At 34.0% G+C, this 21,309-nt stretch overlaps 2 protein-coding genes across 2 annotated transcripts; both read right to left on the bottom strand.

Moving 5' to 3' along the window:
* Positions 1–870: 870 nt before the first annotated feature.
* LOC130676883 (uncharacterized) lies at positions 871–1,449 on the bottom strand. Its single transcript, XM_057483391.1, has one exon. It carries the CDS (start codon positions 1,447–1,449, stop codon positions 871–873), a length of 579 nt encoding a protein of 192 aa, XP_057339374.1.
* A 224-nt stretch (positions 1,450–1,673) lies between these two features.
* Positions 1,674–4,694, bottom strand: LOC130676882 (uncharacterized). Its single transcript, XM_057483390.1, has one exon. It carries the CDS (start codon positions 4,692–4,694, stop codon positions 1,674–1,676), a length of 3,021 nt encoding a protein of 1,006 aa, XP_057339373.1.
* Positions 4,695–21,309: the final 16,615 nt, after the last annotated feature.

The following is a 21,309-nucleotide window of genomic DNA, read 5'->3' as shown; positions in this document are numbered from 1 at the left end:
TTAATTGAACACTGAGGTGAATGCAAAAATGTCATGATAATAAGTAACATGATGTCAGAGGTTACTGAGCGAAGTGAACACATTAATTACTATTTTTAATAGCACTGAATACATAAATATTTTTGTTATTGAGTTTTAATAGTGATGATCACTTAATTGAATTGAATTTAATGAGCTCATGATAAATTACACTGATTTGAATTTATTTGTTGAACACGTGGTAGCATGATAGCAGAGGCTACTGAGCGAAACATAACTTTTAAATTAATTAAGAAATTGAGCATAATGATAATTAAATAAATAATAAAACTGAGTCTTTTAAATTAATTGAGCACTGATAGCAAGTAAATGTTTAATAAAAAATGCACCTGTTGCTTTCTTGATGATATAACCTCGTCAGGAACAGGTTGTAGAACACTGGATTTCTTGATGTTATTTATTAATTATTTTATGAGCTCTGGAGCTCGCGATTATAAAAATAATTATATTTTTATATAGAGTAATGAACTCTGAATGTAATTAATTGATTACTTTTAATTAGTTACTCGAGATGAGCGCAATTTTAATAGATTATACAAAACACGTGGTGACACTTGAAATTGTATAAACGAATAGATAATGGCGTCGGTCTTCTTGCCACGAGGCAGGAAAAATCCATGCGCATGCGTCGCACAGCGCAAGTCAAGTTTTCATAGATGGACACTAGGCCCCAGTAGGTGCTGCCTCTATTTGCCGGAAGTTCAACTACATTCAAATTTGAATGTAGTTGTGATTACGCAACATTCCGCCCGCCATCAGCAACAGAGTTGATGATTGACGAGTTCTTGAGTACTTTATCTTTTTGGTGAGCATGTCATTGAACCAGTCAAGTTATTCTTCGTCATCTTCTTGAGGTTCTGGTTCAATTGGTAGGAGTGCCAGCTTCGTGATTGGACGAGTGAGTGTTGAGTTCACTGTTTTAAGCGTAGCAACCCTGGTCAATCCATCTTTGCCAGGGTGGAGTGCGATAATACGAGCGAGAGGCCACCTGGTTGGTGGAAACCTTTCGTCGGTGAGTAATACAAGTGACCCAACTTGAATTTGATGAGTTGGGCGTTGCCACTTGGTGATTGCCAGTTGTCTTTGAAGATAACTTGTAGACCAATGATTCCAGAACTGTTGAACACGTTGTTGTAAAAATTGCCATCTAGACAATCGAGAACTATTTGTATCGATGTGTGCTGGTTCAGGAATCATGTTGAGTGCTCGTCCAATCAAGAAGTGACCAGGAGTGAGTGCATCCATGTCATCTGGATCTTCCGTGAGTGGCTCCAATGGTCTTGAATTCAATATAGCTTCAATTTGCGTAAGAAGAGTCGTAAATTCTTCAAACGTAAATGAAGACTTTCCCACTGCTCGAGTAAGATGATGTTTGAGTGATTTGACAGCAGCTTCCCACTTTCCACCCATATGTGGAGCTGCTGGTGGATTGAAATGCCAGGTAATACTGTTCACAGTGATGTGATCCAGTATTTCTCTTGACTCTTGAGTTCCTTGAGTGAACAGACGGTTGAGATCAGTTTCAGCGCCTTTGAACGTCGTTCCACAATCGCTGTAGAGTGCTGTGCAGATGCCTCGTCGGATGATAAATCTGCGGAGTGCTGCGATGAACCCACTAGAGCTGTAGTCGCTGACTACCTCTCGATGTACTGCGGACGTAGAAAGGCAGACAAAACACAAATCCAGCCTTTGTATGTTTTTGCTCCTCTGCGTCTCCAATTTTTGAGTGTTATTGGGCCAGCATAGTCAACTCCAGTGTGAGTGAATGCAGATGATGGAGTGACTCGTGATACTGGTAGCTGACCCATGAGTTGTTGAGCTCTATCAGCACGATGTCGTGCGCATCTTATACATTTGAGTATAATTGAGCGTACTGGTTGTCTACCGCCAATGATCCAGTACTTTTGTCGTATGAATGCCAGAGTAAGTTGAGTACCACCATGCATGGTACGCTGATGAGCATCAGAGATGATGAGTTTTGTGAGTGCCGCATTCCGTGGTAGAATAGCAGGATGCTTACTTTGGTCTTGATTTGGAGAATTTTCCAACCGTCCACCTACTCGAATGATGCCGTCGGTGTCAACGAATGCAACCAATCGAGCAAATGGATGACCATTAGGCCATGGTGCGTGTTTGGAGTGCATGTTGATCTCGTTTGAAAAATGAATGCGTTGAGTTTCTTTGATACAGAAGTTGAGTGCAGAAATTACTTCGTCAGAAGTAATTGGAGCCTTGAGTGATGAGTTTGGTGATTTCTTGATCATGTCACGGAGTCTAAAGCAGATTGCAGTAGCTCGTAACATGCGTAGGAGTGGTATTGGCCGTTCCATGATAGGCCAATTTGATTTCAGTGATGAATTCGAAGAGAACAGGGCCAGTCCAGGCTGTTCTTCTGCTTGAGCTCCTGTATCATCGATTGATGGACATTTAGGCCAGGATGATGAACTCTTGAGCAACCATGGTGGGCCAGTCCACCATAGTTGATGATCACGGAGTTGAGTAGGTGTCAACCCTCGTGTTGCGCAGTCTGCTGGATTTTGTGTGCCCGGAATGAAATTCCAGTGGCCATCTGGAAGTAGATCGTGAATATGTGACACCCTATTCCGAACAAACTCCTTCCAGCGAGACGGATGAGATTTAATCCACGTGAGTGTAATTGTTGAGTCCGTCCACAAGTATATTGGCGATTGAGTGAGATTTAGAGTGCTCTGGCAGTGTTTTGTGAGTTTTGCCAACATGTGAGCTGCGGTGAGTTCTAACCTTGGTATCGTTAGTCGTTTTAACGGAGCTACCTTGGTTTTGGAGCAAAGCAGCGTAACTCTGACTCCATGAGCAGGTGTGTGGACTATGATGAACACGGCAGCTGCCATTGCCAATTGAGAGGCGTCCGAGAAACCATGGATTTCGGTGGTTGAGCACGTGGATGAGTGGATCCATCTTGGAATTTTGATTTCAGAGATAAATTTGAGTTCATTTTTGAAGTTTCTCCATTTATGCCGTTGATTGGCTGCCAATGGTGTGTCCCAGCTGAGCTTTTCGAGCCAAAGCTCCTGCATGAATACCTTGGCTCGAATGATGAGTGGTGCGAGAAATCCAAGAGGATCAAAGATTTGAGCAATCTCTGATAAAATGATCCTTTTTGTAAATTTTGGAGTTGAGCATGGTGGTGAGTACGTAAAATAGAACTGATCTGAGTGTGAGGACCAGTACATGCCCAGAATCTTGGTGCTGGAGTCTGGATCCTCGAATTTATGATTTTTGATCGCTTCCACATGATTGAGTTGTTGTAATTTTGGATGATTGCTTGCCCATTTAGCAAGAGGGAATCCGCCCGCCTTGCAGAGTGCTCCAAGTTGATCAGCAACTTGTTGTAATGAGTTCAAGTCATCGGCACCACCAAAGATATCGTCAACATATCTTCCGTGGGTGAGTGGAATGATCGCAAGAGGAAATCGATGTCCTTCGTCTTCAACCAATTGAAGTAGAGCACGAACGGCCAAATATGGAGCTGGTCTGGTCCCGTAAGTGACCGTGGTGAGTTTATATGGAGTTATTTGGCCTTGTTGGTTGAACCAGAGTATTTGTTGAAGTGATTGATCGCGTTCGTCGACCAAAATCTGTCTAAACATCTTCGTGATATCTGTTATGAAGATGAGCTTATGAGTGCGAACTCCTATGAGTACGTCGAAGATGTCTAGTTGCAGTTTTGGACCGGTGTGAAGCACATCGTTGAGTGAAAGACCTGAGCTGGTGGTTTTGGAACCGTTGAAAACTACTCGCAGCTTGGTTGTGATGCTGCTTTCCCGTAAGACTCCATGATGAGGGAGATAGTAGTCTGGTTCACTTGTTGTTGATTGAGTTGATTCCACCATGTGGTTGAGTTCTTCGTACTCCTTCAGAAAATCAAGGTAGAGTGCTTTCAAACGATCGTCATGATCTAAACGACGTTTGAGATGAATAAGACAGCGGTATGCTGCTGAGTACGAATTTCCCAGCTGTTGAGGTGACGATTTGATTGGCAGTCGAACTATGTATCGTCCTGAACTGTCTCGTCGATGAGTTTGTTGAAAATGCGCTTCACACGCCTCCTCATCTGGGTTGAGTTCCTTGATTTTGCTGACTGGAATTTCTTCTTGAGTCCAGAAGCGTGATAGCAGGTCCTGAAGTTGTTGAGTTGACTGCTCGACAGCAGCATGATAAGTAATAGATGGTCGATGAGTGCGTTGAGTAACTGGACCAAGTAATATCCATCCGAAGATGGTATCTTGAGCGGTTGGCAGGCCTTCAGACCTTTTAATGAGTGCATCTTTGATGATAAGACCATAATGATCGGCACCAATGATGATATTAATTGGTCCTGGTCTCATGAACGCTGGATCTGCCAATTGTAGTTGTTTGTATTGGTCCCACTTGAGTGTGTTGAGTGCAACAGATGGTAGTTGAGTAGTGAGACCACCTAGTATATGAGCACTGATGATGACTGAGTCGTTTGAATGCCTAGATGAAAGCTTGAGTGCGACTTGACCTTTAGTCCTACCAGCATTGGCAACACCAATACCAATAATCTGGATAGATGAGTGAGTGCGTTTAAGTTTGAGTGAATTTACCAAGGAATCTGAAACAAATGATAATTCAGACCCTGGATCCAGCAACATGCGTACTGGATGAGTACTTAACTTAGTGATCAAGTCCACTAGGCATGTTGCGAGTAAGATTGCTGGGCGATGAGTACTAGTATGATGAATGCCGGACGTGTTGAGTGCAATTGAGTTCAGTTGAGCGTCGCTCGAGTCGTCATGTGGAAGCAGACGTCTTTATTGAGTGCCTTTAGCGGCTGAGCTAGATGGTTTTTAAGTGCTGTTGAATCCCGGGTGTATCATGGTGTGATGTTTTTGTTCACACACCCTGCATGTGAATTGTGAATTGCACGCATCCGGTAGATGATGGCCAAAACAATTTTCACAAAGTCGCTTCTCCACAACGACTTGAGTGCGTTAAGCCTTTGTGAGTCCCAAGAATTGAGTGCATCTCACAATAAAGTGATCTCCTTTACACAAATCACAGGGATATTGTGCAGGAGGGAATACCTTCTTGAGTGCAGTAGATGAGTTCGTGGCTGGAGATTTAGTTTCCGATGAGTGCGACTTGGAAACAGCAGCAGCAGAGTATGACGCTGGTTTGCCAGATGAACGTGGTGGTTTTGATGCCTGTTCCACCCGTTCTTGAGCACGAGCACGACTGACTAAAAAGTCATTGAGATCTTTGAGTGATGGGTATTCAGTGGAAGCACCCAATTTGTTCTCCCAGAGCTCCCGATTATGTGAGTCCAGTTTTGATATGATCAACTGCGTAAGCAGCGGATTCATATCTGAGTTCAATTGTACCCCGAGTGCGTTGAGTGCGTTGATTACCTCTGAAACGGTGTTCAGAAGGTAATTGAGCTGCTCAGATGAGCGTGAAGTGAGCACATGCATATTAAGGAGCTTGTCCAGTTGAGCACCGATGAGTAGGCGAGGGTTGTTGTACCTCTCCTTTAGCTGATTCCACGCAGGTACAAATTGGTCATCGCACATTTGTACACTGGCGAGGCTGAGTGCGGCTTGTCCTTGCAGACAGCTCTTCAGGTACTGAAGACGTTGAACTGGAGCAAGTTCTTGAGCATTGATCACCATTGAGGTGAATGAGTCCCTGAATTCAGGCCAGTTCTCGTAACGCCCATCGAACTTGGGAATTGCGAGTGCTGGCAAATGCGTTGGAGCCCGGGTTGAGTGAACTACAGCTGGAACAGCAGCTGGTACTGGAATTGAGTTGATGAGTGCGATGAGTTTGCCCTTGGCGTTGATATACGACCGATACACCAAATCGTATACTCCGTCCTTAACATATGAGCTCTCCAAGAACTCCTTGGTGCAGGTGAGTGCTAGTGAGTCGTGAGTTAGGTTGAACTGGTGCCATTCACTCTCGAGTAACTCAAGTCGAGACTTGAGTTGAGCTAAGCCGTCGGCGACGGTGAGTGTATCCGCCAGAGCTTCCCAGTCTGAGAAGACTCTGAGGCGTGAGTGCTGGCTGATGACTTTCAGCTCGAGTGCTGGGGAAATCGTCGATTTCCTGGGAGAGCGCTTGATTTTCTGCTTAGACTGGTCTCCTTCGCCGTGGATCCCAGTCTCGGTGGCGCTTGAGTCACTGAGGCCTTGATTTTCGACCACGTTGATTACCGGAAAGAGGTGTTGGTCCCTGGGGGTACCTTCAGGAACCTCTGAGTGCTCCTGGTCCTTTGGAAGACCCTTCTTCTTCTCTTCATCCCCCATAGTGAGCTCCTTGACCTGTGAATGGGGTTATATGAGTACAGCTGCCCAATGATGATGCTACCGACACAACCAACCAACCATCCGGCTCGAAGGACCATAAAATGTTGTAATAATAATTAAAAAGTTTGGAAAATCCAAAAGTGCACGCCTCATAACGCTTATTCAAAAATACAAAATAATTTATTATTTAAGTATCCTACCGAAGGAATTGAAATTAAATAAATAAAAAAATGAAAAAATAAATGATATTGGTTTTATTTTTATTGTTATATTTTTTTTAAATATTACTTTTAGTTACTTGAATTTTAGGGTTCATTCTTTCGCGGGTTTGGCGTCCGATGAGAAACGTACAGCGCATGCGTGTATATATTTATCAGCCTGGCTAGCAGCGCCCGAACGTGGCCAAAGGCTGAAGTCGTACACTCATAGAAATACACCCATATATATAGATATATAAAAGACCAGTGTTTTCAATATTATTTATTAATTATTATTAAACGACAGCGAATTAAAAAGTCATTTTAAATAGCAAAAAATCCGGAGTCGTTCTGAAGCTAATAAAACAAGAATGGTCCTGAAACGTTAAGTTTGTCGGCCGTGATTGTGGCACATCCACACGTACAGACATCCGGACAAACACGTCAAAGTTTTTTAATCATATTTTTATTAATGTTAAACAAAATATGTGTGTTTTAAACATATTGAGTATGATAATTAGAGCATTTATCTTGATAATAGTACACTTGTATTACCTTACAAATACAAAATGAATGGAACACACGCAATTTAAGTCTGGCAAATTGCTTGACTGGGACATGTTGAGAGTAATGCACAACCTCAAACGCTTCGCGTTATGAGGCGTGCAATAAAGACATGCCAGGACTGGTTGGTGGTTGGGATGTTTGAAAAATACGCATATTTAAAAATATAACAATATTTTTATTTGTCACAGCACAAAATATCACTGGGTTGCAAATTAAATAGTTTATTTAATTTATAAATACTGTTTGAATGTCTGAGCTCATGAATACGTGAATAATTGAATGCAAATTATTGAGTTGAGCTCGAGTAAATAATGAATTAAAAATAATCAAGTTGAGTTTAATTGAACACTGAGGTGAATGCAAAAATGTCATGATAATAAGTAACATGATGTCAGAGGTTACTGAGCGAAGTGAACACATTAATTACTATTTTTAATAGCACTGAATACATAAATATTTTTGTTATTGAGTTTTAATAGTGATGATCACTTAATTGAATTGAATTTAATGAGCTCATGATAAATTACACTGATTTGAATTTATTTGTTGAACACGTGGTAGCATGATAGCAGAGGCTACTGAGCGAAACATAACTTTTAAATTAATTAAGAAATTGAGCATAATGATAATTAAATAAATAATAAAACTGAGTCTTTTAAATTAATTGAGCACTGATAGCAAGTAAATGTTTAATAAAAAATGCACCTGTTGCTTTCTTGATGATATAACCTCGTCAGGAACAGGTTGTAGAACACTGGATTTCTTGATGTTATTTATTAATTATTTTATGAGCTCTGGAGCTCGCGATTATAAAAATAATTATATTTTTATATAGAGTAATGAACTCTGAATGTAATTAATTGATTACTTTTAATTAGTTACTCGAGATGAGCGCAATTTTAATAGATTATACAAAACACGTGGTGACACTTGAAATTGTATAAACGAATAGATAATGGCGTCGGTCTTCTTGCCACGAGGCAGGAAAAATCCATGCGCATGCGTCGCACAGCGCAAGTCAAGTTTTCATAGATGGACACTAGGCCCCAGTAGGTGCTGCCTCTATTTGCCGGAAGTTCAACTACATTCAAATTTGAATGTAGTTGTGATTACGCAACAGTATTTATATTTGTAATTGATAATTTACATCAATTTGATAGATCAATTCTAGTAATATCAAAAAGTAAAATGAATTTAATTGAAAAAAAAAGATTTTAATTAAAATTGGAATTTATTCAATTATTAGTTCTTGTTTTCAACCTCAATAAATGAAAACTCAATACGTTCCCACGTAAATAAAATTTATTGTAAAGAAATTTGAAAAAGTTTGACATCCCAAAGTTCTAAATAAAAAAATTAATTAAATTAATTCAATACAAATTAAAATTTTGAAGGCCAGTTTTTCAAACCGAGTTTATTTTTATCCGGATTTTAATTAATATTGGTAGAATATCTACATTAAGGGTCAGTTTTTCAAACCGAGTTTATTTTTATCCGGTTTTTGATTATCATTGCTGGTATATCTATACATTATCAATATATAGATATACTAGGAATATTAATTAAAACCCGGATAAAAATAAACTCGGTTTGAAAAACTGGCCCTAATAGCATGTAGATATACCAGCAATATCAATTTAAACCAGGATTAAAAATAAACTCGGTTTGAAAAACTGGCCCTAAGTTAAACTTTATTTTAACGTTTAAGATTTTAATAGTAACAAAGATAGTGGATAAAGCACTTCATGTGGAAAAATTTTATGCGAGGTGAGAACATTTTCAAAACCTTACTCTGAAAACCTATACTTACTCCAATTTTTTGCTTTTATTTTAAAGCACCTAAATTAGCGATTTCTTAACTTTTTTACAACAAGGGAAAAACATAGGAAAATATGTTTTGGAAATTATATTTTTAAAAAATTCTCATCCGGCTAAAAATCCATCCACGTAAAAATATAAATCAACAATATTTTTTACAATCTACGGGCATGTTTGGCCGAACTGAGTCCTAAGTGAACTTTATAACGTTCACTACCTTTTCACACTACCCACGGCGGAGTGTGGTTAGTGTCAAATAGGCGTTATGGCCCACCGATGGTAAAACTGAAAATAAAAATAATAAACAGAAAAACAAAACCAAAAATGTCCTTTGGAGATGCCCACGATCCCACTGGACACTCAGCTCCTCTCAGGCTGGGTTAGAAATCCGAATTGGGCGCCAGTTCGTGTACCCCACGAACAAAATAACGAAATTACAATAAATAAGAAAAATGAAATGAAAGTGAAATAATAAAATAAAATAAAACAGAGAGCAGTTGTCAGGTATTGGAAGAGGATAGCAAGAAAGAGATAGTTGCAATAAATAAATAATCAAATTTTAACTGAATCCCGGGTTGGTAGCCATTTACCCGATATAATTTTAATTTATAATTATTCAGCGGTATATAAATAATAAAACAATAATAATAAAAAATAATATTCACTTCACAATATGAATTCTTGGGTGACCAATGGTCACATACGCAAACAATAATTAATAAACAAATGTTCCTTTGGCTGTCACTCGCACGTGATAAATAATAAGTATAAATAATTAATTATAATACTTTTTATGCGCACAATATAAATATATCACAATATTAATTATTAAACTCAAAATAAATTAACACTGATAATAAGTTAAATCGTTATCGCAACATAATAACGCACCTACTGGTGATATTACCATAATTGTAAAATATTGTCCAATAATATTCAAAAATGACAAATGAATAACGTAACTGTTAATAATTATTTACCGACAAACATATGAACGGTCACCAATAGTTATTAACTAATACCAAATAATACTTGTAAATATCAGTAATTATTTACCGTCAATCATATACACGGTCACCAATAATTATTGAATAATAAAATATAATAAATATTACTTCCCAAGTTTTGGATAAATTTCCGTTGGGACAAACAAGTACGCGATTATATATATGTATATAATGGAATTTACTATAAGTATTGCGCTCTCTCTCACTCACACGTGAGAGATATACGAATGGCCACCAACGCGGGACAAATTACACGCCAATGTATAGAGCACAAAGGTACTTACAGTCTTCGTTGTAATATAAAATGCGTACAGGTTCCATTGGCATCAATTATTATTTTGGCAATAGTTATTGCAACAACTGCAATCACGCCAATTGCCAAGTGTCCAATACACTTTATAAATTTCAATAATGGCCAAATGGCGTCCCAACAAAATACTTTATGGCAACAGCAACACACCTTGCTCTTACAATTGCTTATCCACGTCTGGCCATGGCAGCACGTGAGTCCCATGCCGGCACCTCGGCCGGCGCCATCTTATAGTGTTCTCCCATTTTAACCAATGGAGCCATATACCTGTCGCATGTTAATGTACTCATCGACACCAACATGATGCATGAGTTGTTTTGTATGTAATTTGTCCATTCCCGACATTAAATGACCATTCGCATATTTCAGGGCCAATTAATAATATAATATTATAAACAAATATTCCCTCATTTTATTTATAAGACCCGTAAATTTATTTTAAATAAATAAACAAATTTACGGCGGCCAACTGTTGCGTTGACGCGCATGCGTCAACCAACCAAAATAATAATAATAATAATCAAATAATTAAATAAATAAATGCGCAATTATCCATCCCAGTGTATATAAAATCCATTTTACCGTTTATAAAATTCAGTAAATTTTACTGAGTTGAACGCAATTTGTATCTAGTAAATTAAATAAATAATAATCATACAGTAAATAAAATAAGATAATACATAAAATAATAATAATAATAGTAACGACAATAATAATAATATTCGAGACGTGTTGAGCAGCGTGTGCTGCCATCTGCTGCCTCATCCGACCTAATGCGAAGATGCCGCGATATCTAAATATCGTGACAACTTAGTAAGATTTAGTCTTTTAGTAATAGCCAGTTTTTTAAACCGGGTTTATTTTAATTCAAGTTTTAATTAGCATTGCTAGCATACTTCTATACATTTATAATATAGATATACCAGCAATAATAATGTCAACCCAGATTAAAAATTAACCCGGTTTAAAAAACTGGCCCTAAAAGCATATCTACTATCTTCTATCTCTACCCTTAATATTAGTAAACAACACTTCGATTCCACAAACCACGAAATGGTTAGCAGGCTAAATTCAGGAATCGAATTTCCAATTCCGCGTTCCGCATTCCAATACATATAGTATAGTTTAGTAAATACAGTGAACTTGCTCACATATTCGAGGGTACTCTGACGTAACCTCGTAACTCGATTTTTGGGGGTTTTGAGTTAAAATCAGAATAATGATCAGAAAATATTGTTTTATAATTGCGTTAAATAAAAAAAAAAATTTTTTTACTCATTTAATATTTATTTAAAAAAAAAGAACCTCGTATCGCAGGCACCAAATGTCAAAAACACGTAACTCACGACATACAGTCACGCACTCTAGGTGTCGTTTGTAAAACTTGAAACCGTGTGTTGTTTACAATTATGTTTTGCTGAAAATTTTTATTTTTTCAATGCAATATTTATTTATTTTACTTAGATGTACATTATTTTTAGCAATTGAAAGTATTTAATATTATTTTTGTGACTGTTTCAAATGAATTAAACGTTTGGTAAGTTGTTATTTTTACTGACATAATTCTTAACCTCATTTACTTGTCATCAAGTTTGCTTTATTTCTTTTAATTATATTAATTATTTACATTTTTTTTTTAGAAAATGCCTTCAAAAAAACGATCCATTAAAAAATGTGTTAAAAGTCAAAAAATAAAATTACCAAAATCATCGTTACGTTTATCTTCAAGTAACTCTGAATTTAAACAAAAAAAATTGAATGATACTCACAAAGAAGAAAATGTATCTTGTGAGCTGGATTTGCCTATAAATATATCTGCTGAAGAAAATAATGATACACCAGGAGTTTCAACAATTTCTGTACCAGACAATATGAACTTTCAATCATCACCTAATATGATTCTTGATGAAAAAACTGGAGAACTGGTATCAGACTGTTCAGAATCAATTGAAAGTTTAATCGAAGACTATGACACTGGAATACCGCTTATTAACATGCATTTAGATGAAAAAACAGGCTTATTCGTCGAAGATTCTGATCAGTCATTGTCTTCACAAGAGATACAAACCCCTGATGATTCCTTTGAAAACGAGAAAAATCCAAGCACTGAGTCAAATGAAAAAAATTCTCATCTATCTAAAAAATGTATCTTAGACGAAAGTTCAGGGTTATTATCAAGAAAACGAGCTCAAAAAAATCAAGAAATCGTTAAAGATTGGGAAAGAAGTAAAGCTAAAAAAGCTCGGGAAACAGGTCAGTCATATTATAGTGTTAGCAAAAAAAAAGACAGTCAGACTGAATTTGTACTAAGAAATTCTCGAAAAATAAAACCAGCATGTAATTCTACAAAATGCAAAACGAGCGTTAATAAAAAATGCAATGAAATCACAGAAAATGTAAGAAAAAAAATTTTTGACTTTGTTTGGAATGATCTGTCCTGGGACCAAAGGCGACAATATGTTATTTCTTTGGTAAGTAAAGAAACAATCTCTCGAACTGAAGATAAATCTGAATCGAGACGGAATTTCAGCTTCAAGTATCATTTATTAATAAATAATAAAAGGTTGCCAGTATGTAAAAAAATGTTCTTGAATACTTTGGGTGTTGGCGAATGGCAAGTACTGAATTCGATAAAAAGAAGCAATGATACTGGTATTATAAGAAAGTCAAAACCAAAAAACTCACGGAAAAATTATAAAGTAGATCAGTTTAAAAAAGCTCATGTAAACAAGTATTTAACCGATTTACCAAAGCTTGAGTCTCATTATTGCAGGAAGGATAGTGCAAAACTTTATTTAGAAAATACATATCGGTCAGCTCAAGATGTTTACAGAGATTTTTTAAAGTATGCGGACGATCAAAAAATTCCTAAAGATCAGATAGCAAGTTACGAATTTTTTACGAAAAGAAATGGAGTCAATGAATGTTGATATTTATTTGCCAAGAAAAGGTTTTTGTGACACATGTTTTTCTTTTAAAAATAAAAACATTACCGAAGAAGTATACAATCAACATGTGACAGAAAAAAATCGAGCCCGAGAAGAGAAAGAAAAAGATAAGTTAAGTGCCATCGCTGGAACAATTAAAGCTTTTACTGTAGATGTACAAGCAGTTCAAATGATTACACATCTACCTGCTGGTTCATTATATTTTAAACAGAAGTTAAAATGTCATCAATTCACCGTTTACAATATTGCCAATGGTGAGACTGTTTGCTATGTTTGGCATGAAGGTGAAGGAGGTATGGATGGTAATGTTTTTGCATCATGTATAATTGACTTTCTGAAAAATGAAATCAATCTCAGTACACCTATCGTTATTTATAGCGATGGTTGTAGTGCGCAGAATCGGAATATAACTCTGTCAAATGCCTTGTATCAATTTGCTAATCAAAATAATGTTACAATTTATCAAAAGTATCTAACCAAAGGACACACACAAACGGAGTGCGATTCCGTACATTCGACAATAGAATTACGAAAAAAAAATCGCGAGTTGTATGTTCCCGCTAATTTTGTGCAAGTTATCCAAGAAGCAAGACTAAAAAATCCTTATAAAGTAAAGTATGTTGATCATACATTTTTTTAGAATTATTCGGAATTAAAGAGTTTTAAATCTATTAGACCTGGTAACAAGCCTGGCTCTCCAACTGTTTTACAGTTAAGAGGCTTAAAGTACAGTAAAGATAGTTTGATGTACAAAACATCATTTGATGATGAATGGAAAGATTTACCGCAAAAAATAAATAAAAAATGTAATCAAGTTCAAGTAAAACCTTTGTACAAAAATTCCATCCCTATTACTACTCAAAAATTTCAAGATTTACAATCGATGAAATCATTAATCCATAAAGATTATCATTCATTTTATGATAATTTGGTTCATGCTGACGAATAGTCTAAACTTATATAAATAATGTTTAAAACATTGTTTAATTATCTTTGTTAGTATTTTGTTATGAGAATATTTATTTAAATATTGATAAAATACGTGATATAGTATAATATCGGTTTTGTTGCAATAATTGATAAAAGCCAAAGTATATAATATAAATTTGACGAGTTATATAATAATAAACATAATTAAAAAAACGTCAATAATTATTCTCTTATACACTGGTCACAGAAATTAAGGGATAGAAAAAAAATCCGAAATTTTTAGGTGATTTTCAACATGCTGTAACTCGGTGAAAAATGGTCGTATAAGAAAATTAAAAAAAGAAAATAGTAGCCTCAAGTTTCTAGTTTTCAGATCTGGACCTTAAAATTTTTTATCATGTACGGTTCCGGAGTAATCATAAGAAAACCAACGAGAAAAAAATTTTCAAAATTTTTGCTGGTCTTTCAATACCTCTATGAGCAACAATAAATTTTTTTGAATAATCCAACTGTCTGACTTTTCTAGAAAATTTTATGCCCTTTAATTTGGCGGCCTGAAAAAGTCTCTACGACGATTTGGCGCCGAGTTATCATTGATCAAAGCAAAAAAGTTCATTTTGGCTTTGATAATCAATAACTCCGGATGTATTGGTCGTACAGAGAATGGAAGCAGGGTTTTGAAAACTGAAAAACATTTTCTATAAGGCAAAATTAGTGGCATTTGATAGAAAAATTTTTTTTAAAGCGATATTGTTTAGTAATAAACAGGTCAAAATTCACAAATTTAAGGATATTCGGAAATCTTGCTATAACTTTGGATATAACGGATGAACAAAGGATATCTTCGTCTTTTTTTCAACCTCAAAGTGTCCTGAAAAAACCCTGAAAATTTCGAATCGCTGCGATTTTTCTTTCTTAGTGCCCCGAAGCTTTAAATTTATCGATTTTGTCAAAAATCACCATAATTGGTAGTTTCTCGGTTGTTGTTCATTTTTTCGATTTGAAAACGTTTTTTTTTTACCGATAATCTTCATTTCTTCGATCAAAAAGATCGATTATCGAAAAAAATTGAACAAAAAAAGTTTTGAAAAAAATTTTATTTTTTTTCAAAATTTTTTTTTTCAAAAATTTTTTTCTTTAAAGATTTTTTTTTGTTGCATCTGCAATGATTTATCATTGTCGAAAAAAATTCCTAAAATTTTTTTTTACCGCTGTAACTGCATCTGCTTTAAATGTCAACTAAACAAACATACGCTTTGGGTAACTCTAATGCCGGCGGTAAAAAAAAATTTTAGGAATTTTTTTCGACAATGATAAATCATTGCAGATGCAACAAAAAAAAAATTTTTAAAGAAAAAAATTTTTGAAAAAAAAAATTTTGAAAAAAAATAAAATGTTTTTCAAAACTTTTTTTTTCAATTTTTTTCGATAATCGATCTTTTTGATCGAAGAAATGAAGATTATCGGTAAAAAAAAACATTTTCAAATCGAAAAAATGAACAACAACCGAGAAACTACCAATTATGGTGATTTTTGACAAAATCGATAAATTTAAAGCTTCGGGGCACTAAGAAAGAAAAATCGCAGCGATTCGAAATTTTCAGGGTTTTTTCAGGACACTTTGAGGTTGAAAAAAAGACGAAGATATCCTTTGTTCATCCGTTATATCCAAAGTTATAGCAAGATTTCCGAATATCCTTAAATTTGTGAATTTTGACCTGTTTATTACTAAACAATATCGCTTTAAAAAAAATTTTTCTATCAAATGCCACTAATTTTGCCTTATAGAGAATGTTTTCCAGTTTTCAAAACCCTGCTTCCATTCTCTGTACGACCAATACATCCGGAGTTATTGATTATCAAAGCCAAAATGAACTTTTTTGCTTTGATCAATGATAACTCGGCGCCAAATCGTCGTAGAGACTTTTCAAGGCCACCAAATTAAAGGGCATAAAATTTCCGAGAAAAGTCAGACAGTCGGATTATTCAAAAAAATTTATTGTTGCCCATAGAGGTATTGAAAGACCAGCAAAAATTTTGAAAATTTTTTTCTCGTTGGTTTTCTTATGATTACTCCGGAACCGTATATGATAAAAAACTTTAAGGTCCAGATCTGAAAACTAGAAACTTGAGGCTACAATTTTCTTTTTTTAATTTTCTTATACGACCATTTTTCACCGAGTTACAGCATGTTGAAAATCACCTAAAAATTTCGGATTTTTTTTCTATCCCTTAATTTCTGTGACCAGTGTATTAAATTTATATAAAAATTCAGTATCATTCTAGCGACATACTCGCCATACTAGTATTATAAGTTTATTTGTAATTTAAACTTTTCATATTAACTAATTAATTTCACTATTGTTAAAATTAAATTATAAGATTAATTAAATAAATGAACATTCAAAAAAAATCTGTGTCACGCGCCCAATTAAAGTAAAGGAATCTGTGCCACGCGCCCAAACCATATATATATTGGAATCGTTGCCGCTGACGAGCGACACGACATTAAACAAATTTACTACTACTAATAATTGTAAGTAATTTTATTATTATACCTGGCAAAATAAATCGTTCATTGTATTTATTATATTGCCTGTACTTTGTCTACAATTTTTTAAGCCAATTTTCCTATAATAATTAAGTAGATTTGAGAATTTATGGCCGTAAGGTGTTTCATTTAATTTTTGTTTGTTGTCTGATCGAATGAGTGCGGGTTTTTCTCATTGCGAGAACCTCACTGTGTTGTCCTAGTAATATAAATTTCGTAGAGACCAGCCTAAGCCAGGGTTCAACCCGCGAATTCTGGTGGCTGCTGGTAAAAATCGCGAGTACAGAAAGCGATTTGTCTCAAAATTTAATCAATCAAGTATCTGCAAAATTTCCATCCGGCTTTATTCTTGTTATTTTGATAGTTAATAATCCAAAAAATAATAAGTATAACAATGACATTAATATTGAGAAAATTTTAATTTAAATACAATTATACAGATTGATCTTTTAAAAAAATACATCAAGAACTGTAAAATTTTTTTTCTAATAAATTAAGCACTCAAAAAAGTGAATAGTTTACAATACAAATAATAAATCGTTTTTTAATTGGCACTTAGTTTGAGGAAGCTATATTTTTCGAACATTGATTAGTAACAAAATAATAAGAATGATAAAAATTTAAATATAGTAATATTATAGCTTATGTAGGCTATAGTTAATTTAAATTTAACACCAGCTAAATATCCAGTATACAGAATAAAAAGTTGTAATAATGAGAGAAATGAATAATATTGGATACAAAGTCAGATCAAATAAATTTCGCTCGTAAATTGTTTCATTTGCTACACGGAAAATAATGAAGAAAAAATTTAAAAAGAATTGTGAAGGACAAAGTAAACTGAAAATGCTTTAGAATTTAAGCAATTTTAACATTCTAGGTTGTAAGACATTACTCTATCATATTTAAAATTGTCGTCAAAAATTAAAAACTACAAAGTATGTGTAACTTTTAATTTTCCATGATCATTTTTAAATATAATTGAGTGATTTTTCACAATATAAAATGTCAAAATTGCTCAACTTCTATAGCATGTATAGTTTGCTTTGTACATTGTAATTTTAAATGAATTTGTTTTTCCGTGTACATGTAAAAAAAAATGTTACCTGATTTTTTTGTTGTAATCGTTTATTCAATATATCCAATGTATTATCTTCTAATTTAACTGGATTCGGTTTAGTTGTCGTCTGTTCATTATCTGATGGTTCTGACAATAGTGATGCTGGTGGGAATTTGGGTCTTTTACAAGCAACCTTGTTAATTAAACACTCTTCAGATTCTTGAAAAATAAAAAAAAATATTTGTGAAAAATACTCGCTATACTTTACGTGTTTTGAAACTGTTAAAAATGATCACAAATTGTGTGAAATTTAACTGTTCTTAAAAGAAATTACACTTAAAAATTTCGTATTTAATTGATTATTTATAGAGATTGCTTATTTCAAATGAAAATATAATACTCATTTTCATAATACACAATACTAAATGAAGCTGAATGGCACAAGGCGACAGATACAAAATATTGGAAATTCATGGGTGATATTATTTATACTTTCTGTGTAAAAATACTGATTTTAAATCATTGAAAATAATTTAATTTTTATAAATATAACTTACCATCAGTTTCAACCACAACGCATTTATGTTTCTCTCCAGATGTTGTTGTGACGTAAAAGATTTTTTTAGGGCGATCTGGTTCATATTTAATAATTTTATCAATGTTAACGACGTCGAATTTACTGTTATGTAAATATTTTATGTACGCATACATTTCGAGAAATGAAGTACTAAACTTTATTGGTTTTTAACTAAATCTAATCCACTTATTGAAGCTAAACCTGGAATACGGAAATTAAAAAATGTCAATTCTCATAAAAACTGACAGTTATAAACTATTAAAGATAAAGTATAAAACTTAAGAAGGCGGTAAGCATTATGGGTGAATTTGATGGGTTAGTTACCAATCAAATGAGCAAATTTTATTTAATAAAAAATTAAAGTCGTATTGGATAATTTAACAGGTGAATAAGAAATTATTATTATGATGATACTCACAGATTATTCTTTAAAGAGTGCAAAAAATCGTCATAACTTTAATTATATAAAAATATGATTGAATGATAAGTTAGTTATAAACTTATACTAATAATGAAAAAAATATTTAAAAATCTAGAAATAATAATGTTAAACTGAAAAAAAAAAATCGGTCTGTCAATTGACCCTGCGGGCCAGCCCCGAAACTTCCCGCTGTTTTCGAACTCCTTGAGCTCGAAAACATTGTTGGAGATACATTTTCAAAATACTTTTGTGTACCATTGTTTTCGAAAAAAACCGTTTTTAGCATTTCTTTCTCTCACGATATCTCGCGAACGAATTAATCGATTTCGATGGTTGAGGCGGCAATCGACGTGTTTTATTGAGTTCTAGAGCTGATCAGATTTTGGAATTGTTTGGTTGTTATTTCAAAGATATTCGAAAAAAAAGATTTTTACTATTTCTTTCATCAACGATATATCTTGAACGAATTAACCGATTGAGATTTTTTGGTGGCAATCGACGCGTTTTATCACGTTCTACAGCTGATCGAATTTTGAAATAGATTTATCGAGTCAATTTTGAGAAATTTCAAAAAAACCAAAAAAAATTTTTTTTGAATTCTTTCGTGAACGTTTTCTCTTGAACGAATGAACCGATTTTGTATTTTTTTGTGGCATTCGACGTGGCTTATAAAGTTTTAGCGCTGATTAGATTTTAGAATCAATCCATCGAGCAAATTTAAAGTTATCCAAATAAAACATTTTTGAAAAAATTTTATTTTTGAAATATCTCCGAACGCACCCTACCGATTAAACTCAAATTGTTACAGCTTCAAGATATTAACATGCCGCGTCGAATGACGCCAAAAAATCAAAATCGGTTCATCCGTTAAAGAGTTATGAATATTTACATACGTACGTACACACATACATATACTCGGACATCATCGTGAAATTAGTCAGAATAGCTTCCTAGAACCTCAAAACGTCAAAATCTGATAGAAATTCGGTTTTTGCAAATCGAACCGAAACCAATAACTTCCCGAAATTTTGAAAATTTTCAATTCTCTTAGCGGGAAGTTAAAAAGATTTATTTTTTATTTTTTCAAGATCTCTAGTTTTAAAATACTTTGCTGTCACTGAACATTTATATTATCTTAAAAGTGATATCTTTAAAAAAAAAAAAAGTAAATAAATAATTATAATAATAATAATAAAACTCTATTCAGCAATAAGCGATATAAATTTATTTTTTACTTTTATCGAAATTGACCTTGAGCCTAGAGCAGATCTGAAGCAAGCAATGCGTAAATACCTCCTGTAAGTTACTGGTGCAAAAAATGCGTCAGACACTATTTCATTGCACGTGTTCAAGATATCTTTAATATTCTGGCGTTCGATACCATCGGCAAGACATACACATTTCTTGACATAGGCTTCTCGATACACGATCTTGCGAAAGACATACACGTAGAAAAAGACACTAGCAGCTGGGGGTCTTGCTCAAAATACTTACTCCAGAATCTTGCTCAAACACGTATTACTAGGGTAGATTGTCATGAATGATTAAGTTTGTTTATTTATATTTGAATTTTTAACTACCCATACGACAAAAATATATCCGGATATATATTTTTTTCGTATGGGTAAGTATTATTTAAGAACAATTTTTACATGTATTTTTTTTATATATTAGCAAAATATGTATTTATAAAGTAAAAAGGCCATTCGGCAGCCGAAATGGAAGGTAGATTTATAAAAAGGCACATACAGACATATCTTGTGATACATGTTAGTGTATATAGACATGATATGATATTAGGCTCGTTTTCTTAGAGTGAGGGTAAAAAAAGACAACGACTATTTTCGATAGAGAACTTCAGATAGTTGATTCGACAAAACATTTTATAGGTAACCTAACAAATAACCTTCACGGAAAAAACTATAGAAAATTTTATTAGTATGAGATCATAATTGTAATTGCTATTACGATGGCAAGATCAGATATAATTTTAAAACTACAGGTACGATTGAAACATCATAAATATTAAAAGAAATACTTTTAAAATATAAAATAGCTGTGAAATTTGCAGTTTATTTTGTTCAGAATAAAGTACAACTGACAAAATTGTATTATAATGGAAAATACATAAGTTATGTGGAATGAAAACCTTATTTTCAACTTTTATTGATTTCATGAAAATTTCAAGGCTATCAAATTATTGAAAGAAATACTCGAAACATAAAGGTTAAGGTCATAAATTAAAGCTTATTAGTCAAGCTTTGGAATACTTTTTACAGAAATTATCTATGAGTTTAAGCTTTAAAGTTATATAAACTTTAAAAGTGAATAAAAACTGATTTTTTCGAAAAATCGTGAAAATTTTAAACAGCCATAACTTCAAAACTATTTGAACGATTCAGCCCATCTTTGAACTTGATCAAGATAATCGCCTATAGAATAAGTGTGAAAAATTTCATTAAGATCCGATAAGAACTGTAGGTGCTATCGTAATGACAAGACCAGTGATAATCATAGGGAGTAGAGGTACATTTGATTCATCATAAGTAATAAAAGAAATACTTTTAAAATATAAA

Source organism: Microplitis mediator, chromosome 11 (genome assembly GCF_029852145.1).
Source record: "Microplitis mediator isolate UGA2020A chromosome 11, iyMicMedi2.1, whole genome shotgun sequence".
NCBI classification, from domain to species: Eukaryota; Metazoa; Arthropoda; class Insecta; order Hymenoptera; family Braconidae; genus Microplitis; species Microplitis mediator.
This window is presented reverse-complemented; position numbering and strand designations above follow the sequence as displayed.

What these genes read in the sequence shown, in the direction of transcription:
- LOC130676882 (XM_057483390.1), bottom strand. Translation starts at nt 4,694, where the DNA reads ATGTTGCTGGATCCAGGGTCTGAATTATCATTTGTTTCAGATTCCTTG.
- LOC130676883 (XM_057483391.1), bottom strand. Translation starts at nt 1,449, where the DNA reads ATGGGTGGAAAGTGGGAAGCTGCTGTCAAATCACTCAAACATCATCTT.